This window comes from Typopeltis vanoorti, chromosome 15 (genome assembly GCF_054136105.1).
Source record: "Typopeltis vanoorti isolate ZY-2024b chromosome 15, IOZ_Tvanoo_1.0, whole genome shotgun sequence".
Lineage (NCBI taxonomy): Eukaryota > Metazoa > Arthropoda > Arachnida > Uropygi > Thelyphonidae > Typopeltis > Typopeltis vanoorti.
The window spans coordinates 48738510-48762414 of NC_143563.1; the positions used below are offsets into that span (position 1 = coordinate 48738510).

General features: G+C 34.4%; 1 protein-coding gene across 2 annotated transcripts in view; it reads right to left on the reverse strand.

Moving 5' to 3' along the window:
* The window catches only part of LOC150098746 (structural maintenance of chromosomes flexible hinge domain-containing protein 1-like), a 733568-nt gene that overhangs the window by 503862 nt on the left and 205801 nt on the right, over positions 1-23905 (reverse strand). For both annotated transcript variants that reach the window (XM_090405871.1, XM_090405872.1), the window contains exon 14: positions 9193-9306. In XM_090405871.1, the coding sequence (XP_090261997.1) occupies positions 9193-9306 (114 nt within the window). The remainder of the gene's footprint in view (positions 1-9192; positions 9307-23905) is intronic.

Here is a 23905-nt window from a genome sequence, read left to right on the forward strand (position 1 = left end):
TATTGGGAACTTTTCAATGTTTTTATATAATTTAATTACAGAAGTTGCAGTATGGTAAATATGTTTTAGTGTTTCAAAATATACTTTCTCAGTTCCCTGAGTTTCGAGTGCTTTTAGTGTTACAGATGTTTTAACTGAATCAAATGCTTTTTCATAGTCTATTATTGTATTCAATTGATTTTTCAATGAGCTATCTTAATGTGTGAATATGGTCCAAAGTATTGTAATTCTTCCTAAATTTACGTACAAAAGTATTAAATTAGTGTTTGGTATTTTCATGAGTTGGCAATTAACCTCATGGTTTTTGTTGGTGATGTGAAAGGCCAACCGGATTTATGCTGTCATTTTTTTCTCCATACTCAGTCATGTTCTTTTTTTTTTTTGATGGATTTCTCCAGGACATCCCATCTGCACAACATAACAAACACTGCAATTACAACAGATTTTAAACTCCTGGCCTCTTCATAGGTCAATGTAGTTGTTTAAGCAATCTTAATATAGTGGAGATTTTTTGTAGAGGTTTAATGACAACTTTCAAGTTATATTCTTATAGGACTTTTGCTATTTTGTCTGCAACATTCTTGATATTGGGTAAAAAAACACGCTTTCGTAGTCGTCTGCTTGTTCTCTTGGAACCTGTGATGGTTTATTAAATACTTATTGACAGTTTTGAAGTTGTAACCATTTTTTTTGGAAGAATGTCTTTAATGTTAGTTACTTCCTTATATCTTTTATCACCATTACTTGACAACATAATGACTCTCTCTTTTAATGTTTTGATGATACCCAAATTTTGTAACAGGTGGTAGTGGGAACTAGCATGTAGATACTGCCCTGTATTAAACTTCTTTTTTTCCCCTGTATACTTCAAATGTAAGATTACCGTGATCTTCAAATGAGATGAGAACCTCCAAGAAGAAAATGGATCTATCTTTTTTCTTGGATTTTTTGATTTAAATCATTAAGAGAGTCAGTGAAGTTTTGAAGAGGTTCTTCTGAGTCTGGCCAAAAGATGAAAATATTGTCAACACATCTCATCTATTCATAATTTTTAATAATTATGAATACTACAAACCACAGAAATATAAAGTCCACATATGTAGTTGCTAAGCAAATTCTATCAGTTTAAAACCGTCATTTGTTTTTCCTAATCCAAAAGAGCTAACAAAGGGGAGAAAACTTCTTCCTATATTAATCTTGATATTTGCATTCCAGTCCCCTTGTACTATAGGACAATCTTTCTTGGGTGTTTTATGGATCAGGTTAATGATTTGATAATAAAAGAGATCAATTCCTAATCATCATAGGAGGTTGTTGGTGCATATACTTGTATAAGAGATATATTTAGTGGTTTGCCCTTTAATCTTATTGCTGCAAATCCACTATTCACAGGTTTAAAGTCTATGATACAGTGCTTAGTATTCTTTTGGATTAAGAAACCAACTCCTTCTTGCTCTCCTTTTGGAGTAACTTGAGTAAAGAAAGATTTCCTTCCTCTGTTGTTAATTCTCCAGATTCTGGCCATCTTGTCATATATATATACTAACTTGACCATGTTGATATAATCATCTAATTCCATGTTCCAATCATAAAATCTGTTTCTCAGATGAAACTTACAGAACTTATAGAACAAGCTATGTAGGCACAATTTTTAATGAAAATAAAAAATAAATAAATATGGAAAAAGTAGTCAAATAAGAATACTTGATATTGTGGAGGGAGCCAGCTGAACAAGTTAACATAGAATGAGAGAGAAATTAGCCAAAACAAATTAACTAAACCAGCATGAAAGAAGTCTTCGAACCAATTATACTTAATGGATAAGATAGCTGAACTGAAAATAAATTGGTTAATTGAAGAACAAACACCACAGATGATGGAGAATTCTGAGGGGGGGAGGCAGATGGGATCATATTAAAAATGAAAATATTATAAAGAAACCTGACAGTTAGGAAGCATTTGAGAATGTATGAGCAGAGCTTATCAAAAGGAAGTACAATAATAATAAACAAAATGGAAAAGTTAAGAAAAAAAATCACAAAAAAAAAAGTGCATGATGCTAGGAAAAGGCCCAGAGGAAGACAAAGATCAAGGTAAACTGACGTAGTTTGCAATGCCTTTGAAGAGTGAAATATAAGATTTGACAGTATTAAAGGTCCGACATGGTCGTTAATCTGAAGAAAATGGTTAATAAGAAGCTAGTAGCAATGTAAACATATAATATTACATAATTAAGTTTACATTGCTATCTCATCTTCCAAGGCAAAAAGGAAGTGAGATAGCAATGTAAACTTAATTATGTAGTATTATATTTTTTGAATAACAGCTTTACACATGTAAGAAAAAACTAAATAAAATTTATTACTCCTAAATAGTTAACTTCTTTCAGGGAGTAGAAGATAGAAAAACTGAAATGAGCTTATTTTCTCTCTGAAAGAAGTGCATGACATATTGAGTGAAATACAGGGTGTTTCAAAAAGAATGTCCCGATTTGAAAATTGTATATCTCTGCAACCACGAACCACAAATGAATGCAACTTGTACCATGTGAACAGCCTTGGCCCAGAGTTTGATATGACGACTGCTAGATGCCACTACTAGCACCCAAATAGCTGCTATGCTTAGTTAATGAGAAGATGGCGTCTAGTCAACAGAAGACGTTTTGTGTTCTCGAATTTAGCAAGATTGAGTCCGTGATTACAGTCCAGCGTGTGTTTAGACGACGTTATGGAATGGATCCACCACTGGACAAAAACATTAGTCGTTGGTATCGACAATTTCAAGAAACAGGGTGTTTATGTAAGGGAAAGAGTCCTAGATGACCATGCACCTCAGAGGGGAATGTGCAACGAATTCAAGAGGCTTTTCAGCAAAACCCGTGCAAGTCCACTCATCGTGCTAGCCGAGAAATTACCATCCCTCATGTGACTGTTTGGCGTGTGTTACGACAACGTTTGCTTATGAAGCCATACAGATTGCAACTGGTGCAAGCTCTTCGTGTAGGTGACAATAAAAAAGAACAGATTTTTGTGCTAATCTGTTAGAGGACATGGAGGACGATACCTTCTTACAAAGGTTGATTTCTAGTGATGAAGCAACTTTTCATCTAAGCGGTAAAGTTTTGCGCCACAATGTTCGCATATGGAGACTTGAGAATCCACATGAAATTGTACAACATGAAAGCGATTCACCAAAACTTACTGTTTTTTGCGCAGTTTCTGTTAGAAAGGTTTATGGCAATTTCTTTTTTGAGGAAAACATTGTTACGGGAAACTCCTATCTTGAAATGCTGCAGGACTGGCTACTTAAACAGCTGAATGAAGATCTGAAGATTACATTTTTCAGCAAGACGGAGCACAGCCACATTGGAACATCCAAGTTCGTCAGTTTCTAGACGAAACCTTGCCTCAGCATTGGATTGGAGGCACGAGACCCCACGACTTGGCACTCTTGGCCTCCAGGATCTCCAGACATCACGCCTTGTGACTTCTTTTTATGGGGATACGTAAAAGACTGTGTTTATGTTCCTCCATTATCCGCTGACTTGGATGAACTCAGAACCAGAATCACGGCACTGCAGTAAATTCTGTGACAGAAGACACTCTCAGACGTGATTGGGATGAATTCAGCTATCGGCTTGATGTTGTTCGTGTAGCAGGTGGAGAGCACATTGAGCATTCGTAATTGTGGTGAGTGAAACTTCAGGCCTTACTTCATACATGGTAATTTATTTTCTAACTGTACCACACTTTCATTATTAAATATAATTATTTGAAATCGGGTCATTCTTTTTGAAACACCCTGTACATAGGCATAATAAATTATATTTAGTTTACTCTCACATGTGTGAAGCTTTTAGTCAAAAAAATATTACACAGTAAACCCTCGATTTTACGGACCTCAATTTAATGGACAAAATTTCCAGTCCTTTTATCATGCGAAAATTAACACCCTGTTAATTTTAAAATACTATTAACCAAGATTTGGTTAAAATAAATTAACAGGTTATTTTTCGATATTAATTTTCTGTTATTTTTAACAAATTTTGGCAAACAGGCCATCATATGTTGAAAAAAAAACTGTAGTAATTTAGCCGACATAAATGAGTCATCACTCAACATGTTTGGCGAATGATTAGCAGGTGATCACACCAATCGCGCTGTAATTGGTTCTTTTGTCATGTGCCATGACTTTCTGCAGCAGCTTTAACGAGTGCTGGCCGATGTTCCGACGTGAGCCACGCCACGCCAATAATGTGCATTTGTTTACTCGTGGTGAATGGTTTATGTATGTATGTATGCATTTTATAGACCTATTCAATATAAATTTAAAATCAGATGTGTCATCTTCATCAAATTTCTGCCATGTACCCTCAAAGGGAGTACAGGATATGATAGTACTACATGAAAAATTTACATCATTACTAACTTCCTATCTACAAATCAGTCTGTTACTTGTTAAGACTCCAACATTATCAGATCTTACATTTCTATTGTCTAAGTCACTTTTTACTGTATCAATTCACCTATATTCTGGTCTTCCTCTGAGTTGAGTCGTTTTCCGGCTAACGTAGCAGAGAACACCTGTTTTGCTAATCTTTCCTCACCCATTCTGTTTAAATGACCTCAGATTAGCTCTGCAGCACATTCCTGGATGATGACAATGTCAAGTTCTTCCCTAATATCCTTATTTTAAATATGATATTGCCATTGATGCCATCTATTAATGCCCCTAATCTTTCTCAGGACTCTGATATCTGCAGTCACTATTGGTCAAGTGTTTCACTTCTGACTCAGCTCTCAGATCCATAAGTTAAAACTGGTTTGAACACTGTCTTGTATACAGCTAATTTAGTGTTCCGATTAATTTCTCTCTTATTCCATATGAATTTATTCAATTGACTTCCTACCATACCAGTTTTTTTTTTTTTTTGATTCTGTATTGCCCATTTCCATATTTAATTCACCAAACTTTACTAAAACTCGTGCCAAAGTAGCTGAAATGTTATACTCGTTCTATAGAATCTCCTTTCACAATGCAGTTGACATTTTCAATGATTCTGCCTATTTTCATTGTCTTTGTCTTTTTATTGCTGACCTTCGTACCAAATCTATTACAACAGTTATTCAATTTAGTCAGGGAATCTCGTAGACTTGCAGAGATTTATTTAGAAGTATAACATTGTCCGTATAAAGCAAACATCTGATATTAACATCTCCAATTTTGATATCCGGTTTAATACCACTTTCCTTCATAATGTGATCCATATAGATAATGAATAACAGAGGAGATAATGCACATACTTATTTGACACTAGATTTAATATCAAGCCATCTTCCTGTACATCCTTCAATTCTAACTGCTGACTTACAACTCAAATAAAGACTAAGTATTGCTTGATATAATGCCCCACTGACACCATATAACTGTAATGTATTGAATAGCTTTTCTCTTGGCGCCTTGTCATATGCCTTTTACAGATCTACAAAACTGAAATTCAGATCTTTGTTATATTCCCATGCTTTCTCGACTATTTGTCGTAAAGTGAAGATCTGATCCTGACAGCCTCTATTTGGCCTGAATCCAGCTTGTTCTTCACCAAGCTTTTCTTCCACAATTCTTCTCAACTGTTTCTCAAGTATACTTGCATAGATCTTGCCAGGAACACTCAGTAGGAAAATACCTCTGTAATTCTCACATTCAGTTTTATTTCCCTTTTTATATATGGGTACTATGAGAGCTCTACTGCAATCATTGGGAATTCGTCCCTCTGTCCAGGCTTTCTGAACTATGCAGTGCAGCCACTGTAAGACTTTTATACCACCATACTTCAGCATTTCTGGTCGAATATCATCTACTCCTGCTGCCTTTCCACATTTCAAGCCTTTGATGGCTTTTTCTACTTCAAGTATGAATATGTATTCCTGATTGTATGCCTGTTGAGTGTTTTTTACCACTGTGCTATCACTGCTTGTTTCATTTAGCAGTTTTTCAAAGTCATTACTCCATACTTCAAGGATATCTTTTTCTACTGTTTTTATGCAATCTTTATCATCTCTAATTCCTTTTACAGCACTTTTTCCTCCATTTCTGAGCTTCTTCAACAACCTCCAGAATACTCTGCCACCTTCTTGATATTTTATTTTCTATGTTCTTACCAAAGTCCTCCCATGACTTTTGTTTAGCTAGTTTTACATAGTGTTAGTTTTCTTACATTTGTCTCTGTATTCTCTAAGAGCACAAGCTGATTTATTTGCCAGGAACTTTTGATATGCTTTCTTCTTTTCGTTCACTGCCTCTTTAACTTCCTGTGTCCACCATGGAGTTCTGATTTTTCTATCCTTGCACACAACCTAACCACATGCCTCTCTGACTGAATCAATCAGTGTTTTCTTCAGGACTTGCCACTGAATCTCCAAAGTTTGGTTCCTGCTCAAAAACTCTTTCATTTTTTCTTGAATACTATTTATGTATTTTAGTCCACAGTTCACATCTGAGAGCTGCTAACTTTCATTCTCTTCAGAACTTTCTTACTTGTTCTTCTTTTCAATATGAAATTCAATTTTATTCTGCTCAAGACTAAATGGTGATCACTTCAAATTCAAATCCTCTGTGCACTCTGGTATCCTCGCCAGTGGGAAAACATCAGTATCAGCAATAATAACATAGTCAATGAGACTTTTCTTATTCCTTGCCTCTTTTCTCCATGTGAATTTGTGCACATTTTTATGTTGGAACATTGTGTTAATAATAACCAGTCCATGTCCTGAGCAAAAATCCAATGTTCCAACATAAAATTTTTTTCAGGCTTTAGAGAAAGCAACTGATACAATGAAAAAGAAAAGTTGGTCCTTGCTGGGGATCTAAATAGCAGAGTAGGAAATATTTGTCAGACATAGAAAAATATTTTGGGAAAATTTGGAGAAAAGAGCAAAGCTAATAATAATAGCAAATACCTGTGCTCTTTTCTCCAAATTTTCCCAAAATATTTTTGTATGTCTCACAATCATTTCCTACTCTGCTATTTAGATCCCCAACAAGGACCAACTTTTCATTTTTCATTGTGTCAGTTGCTTTCTCTAAAGCCTCAAAATATTCCTCCACTTCTACCTCAGTAAAACCTTCTGTGGGACCATAGGTACAAATAAATCTCATTGTCCAGTTCCCCATTCTCATATTTGCCCACATTACTCTACTTGAGACTGCCTGCTATTCAAGAAGATTAGCCTTGTATTAATGTTGAATACTATGGCTACTCCTTCTTTTCCTTGATTGTCATTGCCTGAATATAACATTTTGTATTTATTGCTCAGAAAGATCTCACCAGTTTTTGTCTTTTTTGTTGCAGTCACCTCTATTATGTCGATCTGGTAGTTATCTAATTCCTCAGCTAGCTTCATTTCTTTGCCATTCAGGCTTCTTATGTTGATAGTACCGATCTTGAACTCTGGTGATGTTGAGTTGGGGTAAGTTTTAGAATTTGTTCCAGTAGCTGACTTTTCACTGTTTGCCCTGGTGAAAACAAATGGGGGCCTTGTTTAACCGGGCAATGTCCCAGTCGGCATGAAATTCTGTCATGTTGTACCATCGTTTAAAATTTTGGTTTAAGCCAATAATAAAATAATTTAGTCGGCTAAATCCCAAATTGCCAGCCCATCCACATCCATTCAGTATCCATTTAGATACCCAACAGGGTGCACCACAAGAAGGTGAGAATTGGACATTAGGTCAGAAGCCCTGGTCGGTTCTCCGCATTCCTTTAAAGGCAATGTGGAGGTTTCCTCTCAGTTATATAGCTTTGAGTCTGAAGCACACCGTCCATGAAAGTACCGATAAAAAAGGCATAATGCAAAAACAGAGTGCTTATGAGAAAGTGACTGGAGGGAATATGTGAAAGGGGGAGGGGTAATCACTGCAGATTGCCTTCTTTTGTATGCAATCAAGAATTCTTGGGGTGGGGTGGGGGCATATTGTTCTCACATTTGCAACATTGTAGATGTGAGAACAATATTCTAAGGTTGATCAGATTTCAGATTTTTAAAGTGTTTATAAAGTTATGAAGTGCAGGAGAGTAGTGTTTAGAATAAAAAAGACTACCAAGTGTTTTAGAAGTTGAGGAGACTACTGATGTAATGTTTATGCCAGGATAAGTTGGATGCAAAAGTCAATCCAAGAAGGAAACTGATTCTGAAAGGATATCAGAGCAACATCAAAGGTAAAAGGGAAAGAAACAGGATCTTTCTGGCTGATAACAGCAAGAACTGTGTTTTAATAACACTGAAATTCACTAAGCTGCCTTCATCCCCTTGAGAAGTGAGGAGATGAGTATTTGAAACACTGGTTATGGAAGATCCTAAAGAAGTTTCATTCATCTGAGTACTACAGGGTTTCTCAAATAAAGAAGCAGAATGGAAAGTACTGTCATCAGCAAAACTATGAATAGGATTTATAGTTAAAATGAGAGTATTATTATAGATAATTACATCCATGGATGTAAAGGAGGAAGAGCATTCCAAGAATATTCCTTTTGAAGAACATATGCTAAAGGCAAAGTTGCTAAATATGTAGGGTAAAATAAAGCAAAATTTAAATGTTATGCAATTGATGAAATAATCAAAGTAAAAATAAAGCAATGCTAATGCTGTGGACATAATGATTTGAATCAATCCAAATGAGCTGATTTGGGCATAAATTCAGAATTTCTTGATAATAAAATCATAATATCTAAAAATATATGTGAAGAATCTTCATACAGAAATGATGCAGATGAAGAATATAGCAAAACCGCATCCAACATATCATAAACAGGTTAAAAAAAAGTGGGAATTGGGTAATTATAGAAAATTATGTGCAAGCCCTAATTATAAATGTAAGCAGCAAAAACAGTATAGGTTCATTAACATTCTCTGATGAAAATGTTTGATTTATAAAGTTTTGCTCTGTAATACTGTAAAATTTAATTTTTATGTTTGTACTCTTCCTCTGTGTAAATTATTTAAATACATAGAGTAATAACAATAAAGAATAAGTAAAACTGAATAGCATATAATGGAAATGTATGGAGTTGACTGGTAGGAAGAATGATTACATGCTTCCTGCATTCCTTTGTTTATGTCCTATTTGATTTGTTTAACAAACTGTAATTAGAACATTGCTTAATTATTTAATATTATTATTAATTAAAGTTTTCACCTGAAGAATTTCAAAATCGCCACCAGTGGCACAAACATCACCTTCATGGTCACCATACAGGTAAAAACTTCTAACTGTACCTACAATGATGGGTACTGTTCTTTGAGTGCGAACCTACCAAAATAAAATAATGATGATAATTTTTTTTTTTTCATTTCTGATTAATAGCTATTAATAATAATTCATCTGTGCAAAGACATAAATGAAAAGTAGCACAAAACCATAAAAATTTTGGTTTTTTAATTAAATGTAATGACACAAAATTCTGCAATTTGATGTGAAAATTTTTTTAAATAACTTTTTTTAAAAAGTTATATAAAAAGTATTTTTAATCATTATTTAAAGAGAGAATAAGTACCATTCTTACTGTAGTAATCCAAGTTGCAGGATAAATCATTTGAAACACTTCTGGATGTGTCCATAAGTGTATCAGATATATATATATATATATATATTTATTATTATTTTTTTTTTTGAGTGATTACAGCTAAGTATGTACAGTTTAAAGTCAACATATTCACAATATGAAACAGTTCATAAATAGTGTTTTGATAAAAGTAAATAAGAACAAATGGAACATATTTCTCAAACAATTAACGACCATAAAAATTTCCAACACTGTACAGCCAAAATAAGTCCATAAGATTATTAGTGCCGGCACTTTTAGTGGAAACTCTAACAGTCAAACAAGAGATCCTACTCATTGGGTCTCCACCTGATTAATCCACTGAAAACCTAGCTATTTTTACTCAAACTATGAGAATTTATCTACCTCATATTAGTTGCCCAGCATTCTCAATTAAATCAAACAATTTGTTAGATAACTATGGTTCGGCATCTCAAATCATAAGTAATTTTCTTAAGTTGAGCAATTTCCACACTTACATAATCTGTAACTAATTAATCCAAGACCACAATAACTTTCAGTGACTTGCCCCTAAAGCTTACAAATTGTGAGTACAACTATCAGTGTTGTTTGTTTTAATGCAGCTATTTCTATGCAGTTTGCAATTTAACCTAATATTACTTAGATCAGCGTTTCCCAAACTTTTCCGACAACGAAACTTCACAAATCCTGAAATTTTCATGGAACACCTTGGTTATTTAGTAATGTATTAAATAATAATTAATTGTTAATTTAGCTAATTTTTAATATTAATTAATAATTAATTAAACATCGATTAAACATCATTAAATTAATTTGTGCTGATTTTCATTGACATATCCCATTCTGATGACCAAAAATTTATAATGTTATTAAGTACTTATGAGTGAATGCAGACTTTTTTCCTGTATGCTGGTAGTTTTCCCCTCCTTCTGTACATCCTGGATCGCTTTGTAGGCTGGTGGTGGATAACTCACTATCTGTTGTGTCACAAACACCATCAATAAGAGATTACTTAATACCAAATTTAAAATTTAAATCTGCAGGTCTACTACTTTTAAAAAATCATGGCACTACAGTTTCGAAACTTTCACCCTACAATACAAACTTGCAAAGAAAGTATTCAGTATTACTAGGTTTGAGAACCGGATACAGACTACCTTGCTCTTCAATTTTAGTGGAAAAATTTTCTTTATACTTTCTTGCTGATTGGTCACTAACATTTGCAACACAGATGTTATTTCTTTCAGTTTAGAAAGATATAACATTTGAGATTATACGCTGCTCGTTGGTATAATCCGCTTGCAGGCAATTTTTATGACCGGTCATAAACAGCGGTATTCCCTTTCCCAAATGTTGAAAGGTTTCGATGTGTGAAAATTAATGATAATTCATGAATACTTCCACATTTAAAAATACATGGCTTGGTCACTAACATTTACTACACAGATGTTATTAGGCATTCTGGGTCTGAGCTTTTCAACATATTCATGAATATTATTCTCCTCAGAATATTTCCACTATAAAATATTTATTCATGAAAAATGCTTAGAAAACTAAAATGACAAATTCCAGGGGAGCTTCTCGTGGAACACTTATTCACCTTCAGCGGAACACAGTTTGGGAAACCTTGACCTAGATAATGTTTTAACATTTCATATAATTAGCATAAGTTTGCATCTGAGACAATTATCACATGCAATCAAACTTCTGACAATTCTCCTTTCTTTTAGTGTTAAACGGTGATCAGCATTCATTTTTGAAATTATGGATTCTACAAAAGTGTTAAAATAACTCTTTTTATTATCACGATGTTTCGATCTTCATATCAAGATCATCATCTGGAGCATACCTAAATATACAAGACAAGCTGTGTTACATTTCAAATGTAACACAGCTTGTCATGTATATTCCCTGATGTATATTGTCTTGTATATTGTCTGTGTTACATTTGAAATGTAACACAGCTTGTCTTGTTTGAAAGCTAGGAAAACAATGATTTGATCACATGCTGCTCACTGGCATGACCTCTAGTGGAAAAAAAAAAAAAAAAAAAAAAATTACATCAAGCTAGATTTAATTTATGATTACACGAATAAACATTCTTGCTTACAGACATTTTTCCTTCCAGTAACAGTGATGTCCTATTTCTATTATCACAATTGTTATTTTAGATTTATAAAATTATTTATAAATTACAACATGAATAAACATTCTTTCTTACAGATTTTTTTTAACAGTGATTTCCTATTTTTTAGTATTAAAGTTGTTATTTTAGATTTAGGATCCTGGATTTTCTACAGTCCTATTTATAGTTGTTCTTAGAGAGGAAGGATTCATGGGACGAATATATGCCTTCCATATGAATGGAATTTTTAGACCATCATTATTGCTTAGATTGGGGTGGTTGATAATGATCTCTCAGGCTTCCTTAAATTTGCGTTCATACCACGTTTTGGTGTGATGTAGACAACTAGTGCTTTTCCAGTCAATTCTATGTAAGGTGTTCAGGAAATAATCAGAAAGGCCAGCTTCACCATAATTATTATATTTGATGTGTCGTTTATGTTCTTTTTGTCTGATTGGAATTGTTAGTCCTGTTTCTCCTATGTATGGTATGTTGCAGGTGCAGTAAATACGGTCTACTCCAGGATGGGCCAGTGGAGGGAGTGGGTCTTTGGATGAGTTGAGTAAGCTTTTTAATTTTGCAGGAGGTTTAAAGGTGGCTTTGAGGTTGTATTTTTGTAGTACTCTGTTTATTTTGTCTGATGTCCCTTTAATGTAGGGAATGGTTATAGTTTTATTGTAGTCTGGTTTTTTTATTGAGGTCTTGTGGAGAATTTTGTTAATAGTGTTTTTGGCTGCATCCATGTTTTTGAAAAGTATTGCTGATCACTTTAAATTTGTCTTTCAATGCCTGTTCACTGGAGCACATCTTCAGAGCCCTGTTTTTCAGGGTATTGATGACACCTAGTTTTTGTGTTGGGTGGTGGTAGGAGTTTATATGTATATATTGGCCAGTATGTGTCGGTTTCTGGTAAACGGTGAAGGAAAGATTGCCCGAGGGGAGATGTGTGACAAGTGTATCTAGAAACGGCAGTGTGTTATGTTTTTCACTCTCAATTGTGAACTGTATACATTTGTGTTGCTTGTTTAGATGGCTAAGGAATGTGTCTAGTGTCTGGCAGCCATGAGACCAGATCACGAAAACATCGTCAACATATCTAAGCCAGACTTTGGGTTTTAAAAGGGATGAACCTAAAGGAAGTTGTTCAAAATGTTCCATATAAAAGTTAGCAATAGGGTGGGGGAGGGAGAATGGCGAGCCCATGGCTGTGCCTTCTTTTTGTAGGTAGAAAGTGTTTTGCCATACAAAATAACCAGAACGTAATACATGCACAAAGAGCACCGTGATATCTGGAGGAAATTTGTTCAGTAAAAGAAGGATTGTGTCATTGATTGGGACATTCATAAAGAGGGCAGAGACATCAAAACTGACTAATAGATCATCTTTTTCTAATGTAATGTCTTTGATGATGTTTATGAAGTGTTGTGTTTTTGATATAGGAGGGGGAATGACCTACCAACTCCTTGAGTATTTTCGCTAATTTTTTGGCTAAGTGATAAGTCGGGCTATCAATCCCTTCGACTATAGGCCTTAGCAGTGTGTTTTCTTTGTGAATTTTCGGTAGCCTAAATTTTCGGGGGACGAGTGTAGTGTGGAAATAGTTTTTTGACCGTATCTTTGGGCCATGTGGTAATTGACTTAACTTTTGCTAACTTCGCTTATTACTAACTTTTATTAATTTTTCCTACAATTTTTTTCTTAAGAAAATGACACAGAAACTGAACTGTGAATTTTTTTAGCTTAAAACACAGCTGTTGTATGTTCCTTTTCTCATGTACCAAAATAAGTAATGTATAATAACTATGTTGAAATATGTACCATGATCATGAGCGGCTCATGCATAGGCACTGCGGAACTGCAGAACCCCCAATTTTTCTTGATATATAAATATATTTACAATAAAGAGCCAAGAGGCTATTTTTTTCCAAAACCGGTCTGGGTAGTTGACTTACACTTGGACTCACCAATAATTCTTCGGCATGAAACTCTCAGATTTCAATCTCGGAGTTTCGTATCTGGCTTTAAAATAATGAGGGATTTATTATCCCCTTAACTTAATATAAATATATTTATTAACTTATTTATATTTGATTGTAATATTTAATTTTATCATCAACAATCCTATACAATTCTCTTTTGTATAAAAAATAATAAAAATCCATCTTGCACTTAAGAGGGCGAAGGACACTAGCAGCACTGTGTTTACCATAGTGTCATATTGCTACGCACGCAAACATATGCACATCATAGTGAAATGCAAGCTATTAGCATAATGCGGCACTGTCCGTCGCACAGTTCAACCGTTGTTTATATGCCATTTGACCCAGTAGTAGAGTGTTCGTAGTGCTTATCGTGTTTACGCCGTCTCTTTAAATATTTATAAATTGTAAATCCATTCCTTTAATTACAATTAAAGGAATGGATTTACTTCTAAGTAATTTTATTTCTAAGTAATTTTGAATTATACCAAACTGTATAATTTTATCAATAATAAACAATATTTTTTCATGTTTAATTTTTTTTTTAAATTTTTACCATAATTTTGATATTTTATCCAAACACATATATACCGTACTTACAGTGTGTATGTATATTTCAAAAGTTGCAGCACCCCCACGATTTCAAGCCACAAGCCGCCACTGACCATAATGTTTCTGTCTTAGAGTAAAATGTTAATATGCATATTCCTTTGAATCACGTATGACCTGAGTTGCTGTGTACAGGAAGAGATATATCTAGAATGGCCAATACACATGTATGCTGTGAATGGCATGTTAAACTTGCAGACATCAAAAGAAGCATTATCACAGAATGTCATAACAGTGGCCTACCCATCTGTGACATTTGTAAAAGATTCTATCACACAAAATTAACTGTCAGCAGGTGAAAATGTAAAGGTTCCATCTCAATCCAAGAAACACACAGAAAGGTCCAAGGAGGCCAAAGTATTAAACAGTGTTTGGAATAGCAGCATAGAAATTGTCATGTGGAAAAAACAGGTGTTATTTACAATGGGGAATGTTAGCAGTAGCACACCTTATAAAAAGCTTATAACGTTACAGTTTCTATCAAAGCTGCTGCATGTAAGTTAATCATCAACCATGGCAATCAACAATACAAATTATACTGATGTAAGGAACATTGTGAATAGTCTGGAGAGCAGGAAAGCCTGTGATATGGAGCAACAAATCACACCACCACGTTTTTCTGGTTGAAGTGGCAGATACACGGACCATGTATCTGAATGCATTGACCAAAACTGTGAAGTTTGGTGAAGTATATAATAGTCTGGATTTCTGTAAGTCCTAGTAAAATAAACAATGGATATCCAGCCCTTCCAGATAGCAATGCTTTCTACTTTGTCCATTTTTAAGGAACAGCCACATGTTCTTTCGATAACAGCATCCCTGTCATATTGCAGGTGCTACTAAGAAGGTTTGAAGAAAATGACATAAGGAAACTTTACTGGCTTGTAGAGTCCCATTTACAACTCAAAAGAACACTTTCAAGATGAACTTATACACTCATAAGAGATACATCAGGTATTAGAACATCATCATCATCAAATTCCTGCCATGTACCCTCAAGGGGTGTACAGGATATGATAGTACTACATGAAAAAAATTACATCATTACTAACTTCCTATCTACAATTTTCCTCCAAATCAGTCTGTTACTTGTCAAGACTCCAACATTATCAGATCTTATATTTCTATCGTCTAAGGCACATTGTACCTTAGACGTATCTACGTATCAATCAACCTATATCTCGGTCTTCCTCTGGGTCATTTTCCTGCGAACCTGGCAGAGAACACTTGTTTTGCTAATCTTTCTTCACCCATTCTGTTTAGGTGACCATACCACCTGAGATTAGCTCTGCTAACGCATTCCTGGATGCTGACAATGTTAAGTTCTTTCCTAATATCCTCATTTTTAATATGATATTGCCATTGATGCCATCTGTTCATGCCTATAATCTTTCTCAGGACTCTCATATCTGCGGTCTCTAGTCTTTGGTCAAGTGTTTTACTTCTGACCCAGCTCTCAGATCCATAAGTTAAAACTGGTTTGAACACTGTCTTGTATACAGCTAATTTAGTGTTCCTACTAATTTCTCTCTTATTCCATATGAATTTATTCAATTGACTTCCCACCATACCAGCTTTGTGGATTCTGTTGTCTGTTTCCATATTTAATTTACCATCTTCAGTAAAAATCGTGCCTAAATAGCTGAAATGTTTTACTTGTTCCACAGGTTCACTGTTCACAACATAGTTGACATTTTCAACAATTCTATTTATTTTCATTGTCTTTGTCTTTTTAAAGCTGACCTTCATACCATATCTATTACAACAGCTATTCAATTTAGTCAGAGAATCTTGCAGACTTGAAGTGGATTTATTTAGAAGTATAACATCATTAACATCTGACATTAACATCTCCAATTTTGATATCATGTTTAATACCACTTTCCTTCATAATGTGATCCATATAGATAATGAATAACAGAGGGGATAATGTACATCCTTGTCTCACACCAGATTTAACATTAAACCATCTTCCTGTACTTCCTTCAATTCTAACTGATGACTTACAACTCAAATAATGACTAAGTATTATTTGATACAATGCCCCATTGATACCATATAACTGTAACGTATTGAATAGCTTCTCTTTTGGTACCTTGTCATATGCCTTTTCCAAATCAACAAAACTTAAATACAGATCTCTGTTATATTTCCATGATTTCTCCACTATTTGTCATAAAGTGAAGATCTGATCCTGACCGCCTCCATTTGGCCTGAATCCAGCTTGTTCTTCACCAAGCTTTTCTTCCACAATTCTTCTCAACCGTTTCTCAAGTATACTTGCATAGATCTTGCCAGGAACACTCAGTAGGAAAATACCTCTGTAATTCTCACATTCAGTTTTATTTCCCTTTTTATATATGGGTACTATGAGAGCTCTACTGCAATCATTGGGAATTCGTCCCTCTGTCCAGGCTTTCTGAACTATGCAGTGCAGCCACTGTAAGACTTTTATACCACCATACTTCAGCATTTCTGGTCGAATATCATCTACTCCTGCTGCCTTTCCACATTTCAAGCCTTTGATGGCTTTTTCTACTTCAAGTATGAATATGTATTCCTGACTGCATGCCTGGTCAGTGTTTTTTACCACTGTGCTGTCATCACTGCTTGTTTCATTTAGCAGTTTTTCAAAGTAATTACTCCATATTTCAAGGATATCTTTTTCTCCCGTTTTCATGTCACCTTTATCATCTCTAACTCCTTTTACAGCACTCTTTCCTCCATTCCTAAGCTTCTTCAACAACCTCCAGAATATTTTGCCACCTTCTTGGTATTTATTTTCTATATTCTTGCCGAAGTCCTCCCATGACTTTTGTTTAGCTAGTTTTACACAGTGTTTAGCATTCTTGCATTTGTCTCTGTATTCTCTAAGAGCACAAGCTGACTTATTTGACAGGAACTTTTGATATGCTTTCCTCTTTAACTTCCTGTGTCCACCAGGGAGTTCTCATTTTTTTGTCCTTGCAGACAACCTTGCAGACAACCTCACCACATGCCTCTCTGCAGAATCAATCAATGTTTCCTTCAGAGTTTGCCACCGAATCTCCAAGGTTTGATTCCTGTTCTCAAACTCTTGAGAACAGGAATTAAATCTTTGTGTATTTTAGTCTACAGTTCACATCTGAGAGCTGTTCAAGTTTTATTCGCATTAAAACTTTCTTACATGTTATTTTTTTCAATATGAAATTCAATTTTATCCTGCTCAAGACTAAATAGTGATCGCTTCCAATTTCAAATCCTCTGTACACTCTGGTGTCCTGCACCAGGGAGAAAACATCACTATCAACAATAACATAGTCAATGAGACTTTTCTTATTCCTAGCCTCTTCTCTCCATGTGAATTTGTGCACATTTTTATGTTTGAACATGGTGTTAGCAATATCAAGTCCATGTCCTGAGCAGAAATCCAACAGGTATTTGCCATTATTATTAGCTTTGCTCTTTTCTCCAAATTTTCCCAAAATATTTTTGTATGTCTCACAATCATTTCCTACTCTGCTATTCAGATCACCAACAAGGACCAACTTTTCCTTTTTTATTGTGTCAGTTGCTTTTTCTAAAGCATCAAAAAATTCCTCCACTTCTACCTTAGTAGATAGTAGGTATTAGAACAGTCTAATATAATTAATATTTAATAATTAATTTCTATTAACCAACTTCATTCCAAATTACTATGTTCATCTCTTCTCTCACTATAGCAAACACCGCTATAACACTAAAAAGTCAGTCAGCTCTAGTGATAATCACTAAAATTGACTAAGGTAACACTACTGTGGTCATCAATAGTAGTGATTATAATCAGAAAATGAATGACACTGCACTACTTATAAACCTTTGAATTATGACCCCACCAATTCTTAAAAAAACATTAAATAGGTTTCTAAAAGAATGTCATTTCTTGGCCTCCTGAAACTGTAAAAAACTCAATCTTTTAGTACCCCACCCACGATACATGAATTGCCTAAAATTAATAAACTTAATTACCCTTTCATTATTAAAAATTAGGGAAACAACTACTATGTTATAAAAAAACTTCAGTTTAATATAAACCAAAATAATCATTTGATGTTTTTACTTTCATATAAAGGTCATCATTGGAGTAAAAACATAAATACAAAGAAACAATCTATTTACAATTTACATAGTATGCTAAAATCACAGTAATTTGGTCAATTAAAACCACTGGCCTGACCTCTGGTGAAAAAAAATTATTAGATCAAAGCTACAGTCCTGTTATTATTATTATCTGTGTGGTTACAAATCATTAAGAGATATACGAGGGTGATCTGAAAAGTTCTTGGCCTCAACCATAGATGGCAACACTATCGGCAAGATTTTTTTTTTTTTCTAAGTTGGTACATCTGTCATAAGCATCAATGTGAAATTGCAAGTCATTCTATCAAGTAGTTTGTTTTATACAGCTGTCTGAAGCAAACGTGTTGTCTGTATCTATCCCTTGAAATGGATAAAATTGAATATCGTGCAGCTAAAAAATTCTTCATAAAAGAAGGTTTAATGCCAAAAGAAATTCATTTGAAGTTCATAAAAGTTTATGGGCAATCTTCTCCTTCATTTCCGACAATTAAGAAATGGGCTGCCGAGTTTAAACGTGGCCATACCAGCCTTGAAGATTATCCACATGAAGGACATCCAAAAAGTTTAACACCAACAGAAATCATTGATCAAGTGCACGATATGATATTGGATGACCGTCGAGTGAGTGAAATTACTGAGAATATAGGCATTTCAAAAGAATGTGCAGGATATATTTTACATGAAGAATTGCAAATGAAAAAGCTTTGCACAAGATGGGCGCTGCACTTGCTCATAGCAGATCAAAAACGCACTAGCATGAAAATCTCTGAACAGTACTTGGAGCATTTTAACAGAATAAAACTGATTTTGTGCATTTATTTATTACTATGGATGAAACTTGGATTCACCATTACACACCAGAATCCAAACAGCAGTCAAAACAGTGGACAGAAGCTGGTTGTTCAGCGCCAGAGAAGACAAAGTTGGTGTTTTGGAATGCTAAAGGCATTTTGTTTATTAATTATCTTGAAAAGTGTAAAACAATAACCGGGGAATATTATTCCGATCTTTTAACCAAACTAGATGAAAAAAAATTCCTGAGAAAAGACCTGATTTGCAGAAGAAAAAAATCATCTTTCATCAGGACAATGCACCTGCCCACAAAGGTGTTTTGGCAATGGGAAAATTAAGGGATCTGCACTATGAATTGTTGGGACATCCATCCTATTCCCCAGATTTGGCTTCTATCTCTTCCCAAAAACTAAAACTCTTCCTTGCTGGTCAGGGTTTTTCTTCGAATCAAGAGAGGTGATTGCAGCTGTAGAGGGGTATTTTGCAGATCTTACTGAGAACCACTACAGGGATGGGATAATGGTGCTGGAGCATCGCTGGAATAAACATATTAGTCTTAAGGGAGATTATGTTGAAAAATAAAAATAATTTTGAAATTATAAATTTGTTTTTTCATTGTTAGGCTGAGAACTTTTCAGACCACCCTCGTATTAAGCTATAGAGCAATAGAGTTTCATGTAATTACATTAAATTAGAACAAAACAGTATAGATGGTGGCACAATTCTTCTCTTACAGAACAAATTTCTGCCCAATATTATGGCTCTCTTTGCCCACATACTATGTTCTAGTTACTTCATGTGGCAAAATGATTTTTACCTACAAAAAAGACGGTACAGCCATGGGCTCACCACTATCCCCTCTCCCCCAATTGCTAGCTTTTATATGGAAGCTTTTGACCAATATGCTCTAGATTCCTTTACTTTAAAATCTATAGTTTGGCTTAAATATGTTGACGATGTTTCAGTTATCTGACTACATGGCCACCAAACTTTAAACACCTTCCTCAACCACCTGAACAAACAACATGAGCACATACAATTTATGACTGAAATTGAAAATCAAAACTCACTTCCTTTCCTGGATACACCAGTCACACGTCTTCCCTGAGGCAGTCTACCACAAGCCTACACACGAGCCAATATATACACGTTAACTCATCACCACTCTTCGCAAATACCCTCATAAACAGAACTATAACAATTTGCTCTAATGAACAAGCTCTTAAACAAGAATTACAAATTATTAGCAACACATTGATAAATAATGGCTATAGCAAAAATATCATCAATAAATTTCTTCATAAAACTTCATCAAAAAATGCACACATAAATTAAAGTAAAACCATAGCTATCCCATACATTAAAGGGATATCAGATAAAATAAATAGAATTCTACACCATTACAAAATCTTAATGCTACTTTTAAGCTAACTGTAAAATTAAAACATATTCAACTCCTCTAAGAATCCTCTTCCCCAACTGGTCCACCCTGGAATATACTGCACATGTAACTTAAATCATCAAATTTAACAATTCTAGTGAAGCAGATCTCAGATCATGCTCATAACACCCTACACCAAATTGATTGGAAAAGTACCAGTTCTTTATATCATACAAAAACCACACATTCAGCCCACTTAAGCTCTTCAAGTTTTCCAGCAAACCCCAACTCTAAGCAATAATTTCAGCCACCATCTATAGCGTTTTTTTCTAATTTATGTGAGTAATTATGTGAGAGCATTGCTCTCTAGCTAAATATATCTCTTAATGATTTGTAACCAAATAGATAATAGTAACAGAACTCTAGATTTGATGTTGTATAATTGATGTTGGGGGGGGGGGGTTTATTGGTAAACCAATACCCTCCATAATTCTTAATTCTTCCATAATTTTTTGCTTCTATAATTTTTAATAATGAATGCTGATCACCATGAAGGAAAGGATAATTACCCTCTCCATAGTGGATGCAACAGACTCCCTCTATTTTAAGTTAGCCAAACAATTAGCTAAATCTTTAACCCCGCTTACTGGTCATACTTCATCTTACATCAGAAATTCCACTCAGTTCAAATCTTTAATTCAAAATTTAGTTTTAAATAATAATGATATCATGGTGAGCTCTGATGTTAGTTCTTAATTTACCAATACTCACCCCTGCCCAAATATCACTGATCTTTTCAATTTTGCCATCCAAGCTGGCTTCTTCTATTAGAAGGATACGTGGACTCTCCCCTTCTAGCCAATTTCTATATATGGAACATTTTTGACACTGCCATTCTTAAACCTTCTATCTGGCTAAGATATACTAATGGTATGTTTTATATTTGGCAACATGGCTCAGACACATTAGACTCCTTCCTCCTCAAAAGACATCACTCCAGAATCCAGTTCACAACAGAAAAAATAAAATAATAATAGCCAACATTTTCTAGATACTCTAATCACATCTTCCCAATGGTGCCCTTTCCTTCTGTTTGCAGAAAATACACCCACCCATCCACACAGGTAGATACCTACACTCCCCCCCCCCCCCCCCACTCAACAGTATGGTGTTATCAAAACCCTTGTCAACAGAGTCTTTAATCCCTGTTCCATACCAGGCTTCTCTTTCAGCTGACTTCTCCTTTATTTGCAAGACCTTCCTATCCAATGGCTCCCTCCATCGCTCACAACTAACTGACTACAATAATGCTATTGCTATTTCCTATATTTGAAGCACTCGGAAAAAATAGTCGGAACTCTAAAAATATATATGTATAATCTCTATACTGCTTTTCAAACCTTATCTGAAGTTGGTTGTCCTTATCTGCTCTCCTAAAGATCCCCCCCCCCCCTCCCTCTGTGTTCAGATGTTCACAAGGTTCCTTGTTTTTACAAATTATCTTATTGTGGCCAAACTGGGAGAACTACAAACATCTGCCTAGAACACAAGAAATACTTACAATGCTATAACTATATATCCAAATATAGCAGTATATCCAAAGCATGGTCAGCCTAGTTTAGCTGACCATTCTTTGGATATACTGCACAGGATCAAATGAAAAAATAAAAATAAATAAATAAAAATACTATGCTTCACTGCAACAAACAAACAAATATTTTTCTTAGAATCAGCAGTAGATTTGTTAAACCATTCTAATCTTAATAAATATGGTTATGTTAAATTTTTCAAGATTTGGAAAATTTTAATTCTTAGGCCTCCTGTCCAACAGATAAAGCTATCCAACAGTACTCATAGAGGGTGCTGTTGGATAACTTCAGGACACTTAGGCTTTTAGTCTAGTTTTTTCCATTTATTTATTTATTTATTTATTTTTGTGTGTATCCCTGTGAATAGGGATCACAGGGATACAATCATATATCCCTGTGATGGTATACAGGAATACAATCCCAACAGTGTTGAGATTGTATCCCTGTATTTCGTCTCTGTCATAGAGACAGAGATGAAATACAGGATCTAATAAATTTGTATTTTATTGTTCCTCTGTGCTTATTCATTATTAAACCTCATAATGAGTTTAAATCAACATATAAGCTTAAATACTAAACAGAAAAGTCCTATCCAAAGTCACAAAGGCATTTGAAAGGAAATCACTATAGCAAAAACACTTCACTGTAACCAACCATTTTTCTGTGGCCTTTATGAATATCTGTTATAGTGAGAGTCAACTGTATATTATTTGCCAGGTCTCTTATTTTATCAGCTCTTACATTCAGTCTTCTAAATACTCCTAACTCCATCATGCAATCTATATCTGTGTCTTTCTCTAGTCCCCCATTTTTCCTTCAAAAATGTGTTTTCTTAATCTTTTGTCTCTCTAATTCTCTTTATAAGACTATACTATCTGAGATTAGCTTTGTTTACTACACATTCTTGAATATTAATAATGTCATATTCCTTTCAGACGTTTTAATTTTGAATGTGGTCCTGTGATCAATGACATACATTCATTCTCCTAATTCTCTTCAGAATACTCATTCTACTGTTTCCAGTAATGGATCAACTGAATCAACTCCAGGTGAATAGGTTAAAAACTGGTTTGAACTGCATAACAGCAGCATGTTATTTGAAAGATTTCATTCTTGTTTGCATAGATGTATTTAGTTGGAAACCCATCATACTAAATTTCATTATTTTAATATCTACAATAATACCCAACCTTACAAAGCTTCACTTTATGATAATTAGCTCATACTCATTTATACAACACTGCATTTGCTCATACAACAGTTTTTGTGAACTGTTTGCTTACAAAATCAGTTTGCTACATCCCTCTGTGTTTCAAAGTGAATTGTAAACTGTTTTGTAACTATCATTTTATTGTTGTTATGGCAGATAAAATTCAATGTAAAGGCGCTATTGTTTTAGTGAAAAGATAATATATAAGCCTATTACATTAGATACCAAGAGTAAAATTATTAAATTTAGAAATGATGGTTTATTGAACATTACCATACATCAAAAGCTAAACTTACCTCACAATTATTATTTTTTATTATTACCAATAATTACTAAATAATTACCATTATTTTTCAGGAAATTATAATGTATACTGAATATTAATTATAATTCTAATTAATACTTCCAATATTTTATTGAAGTCGAATTGCCATTATCAGAGATCACAGAACAATGATATGTGTGCATGTAAGCACTAACATTTGGGTAAATGAGAATGAAGAAAGGCAACCAAATTGGGCCTAGAGTCCTAAATGATCTTG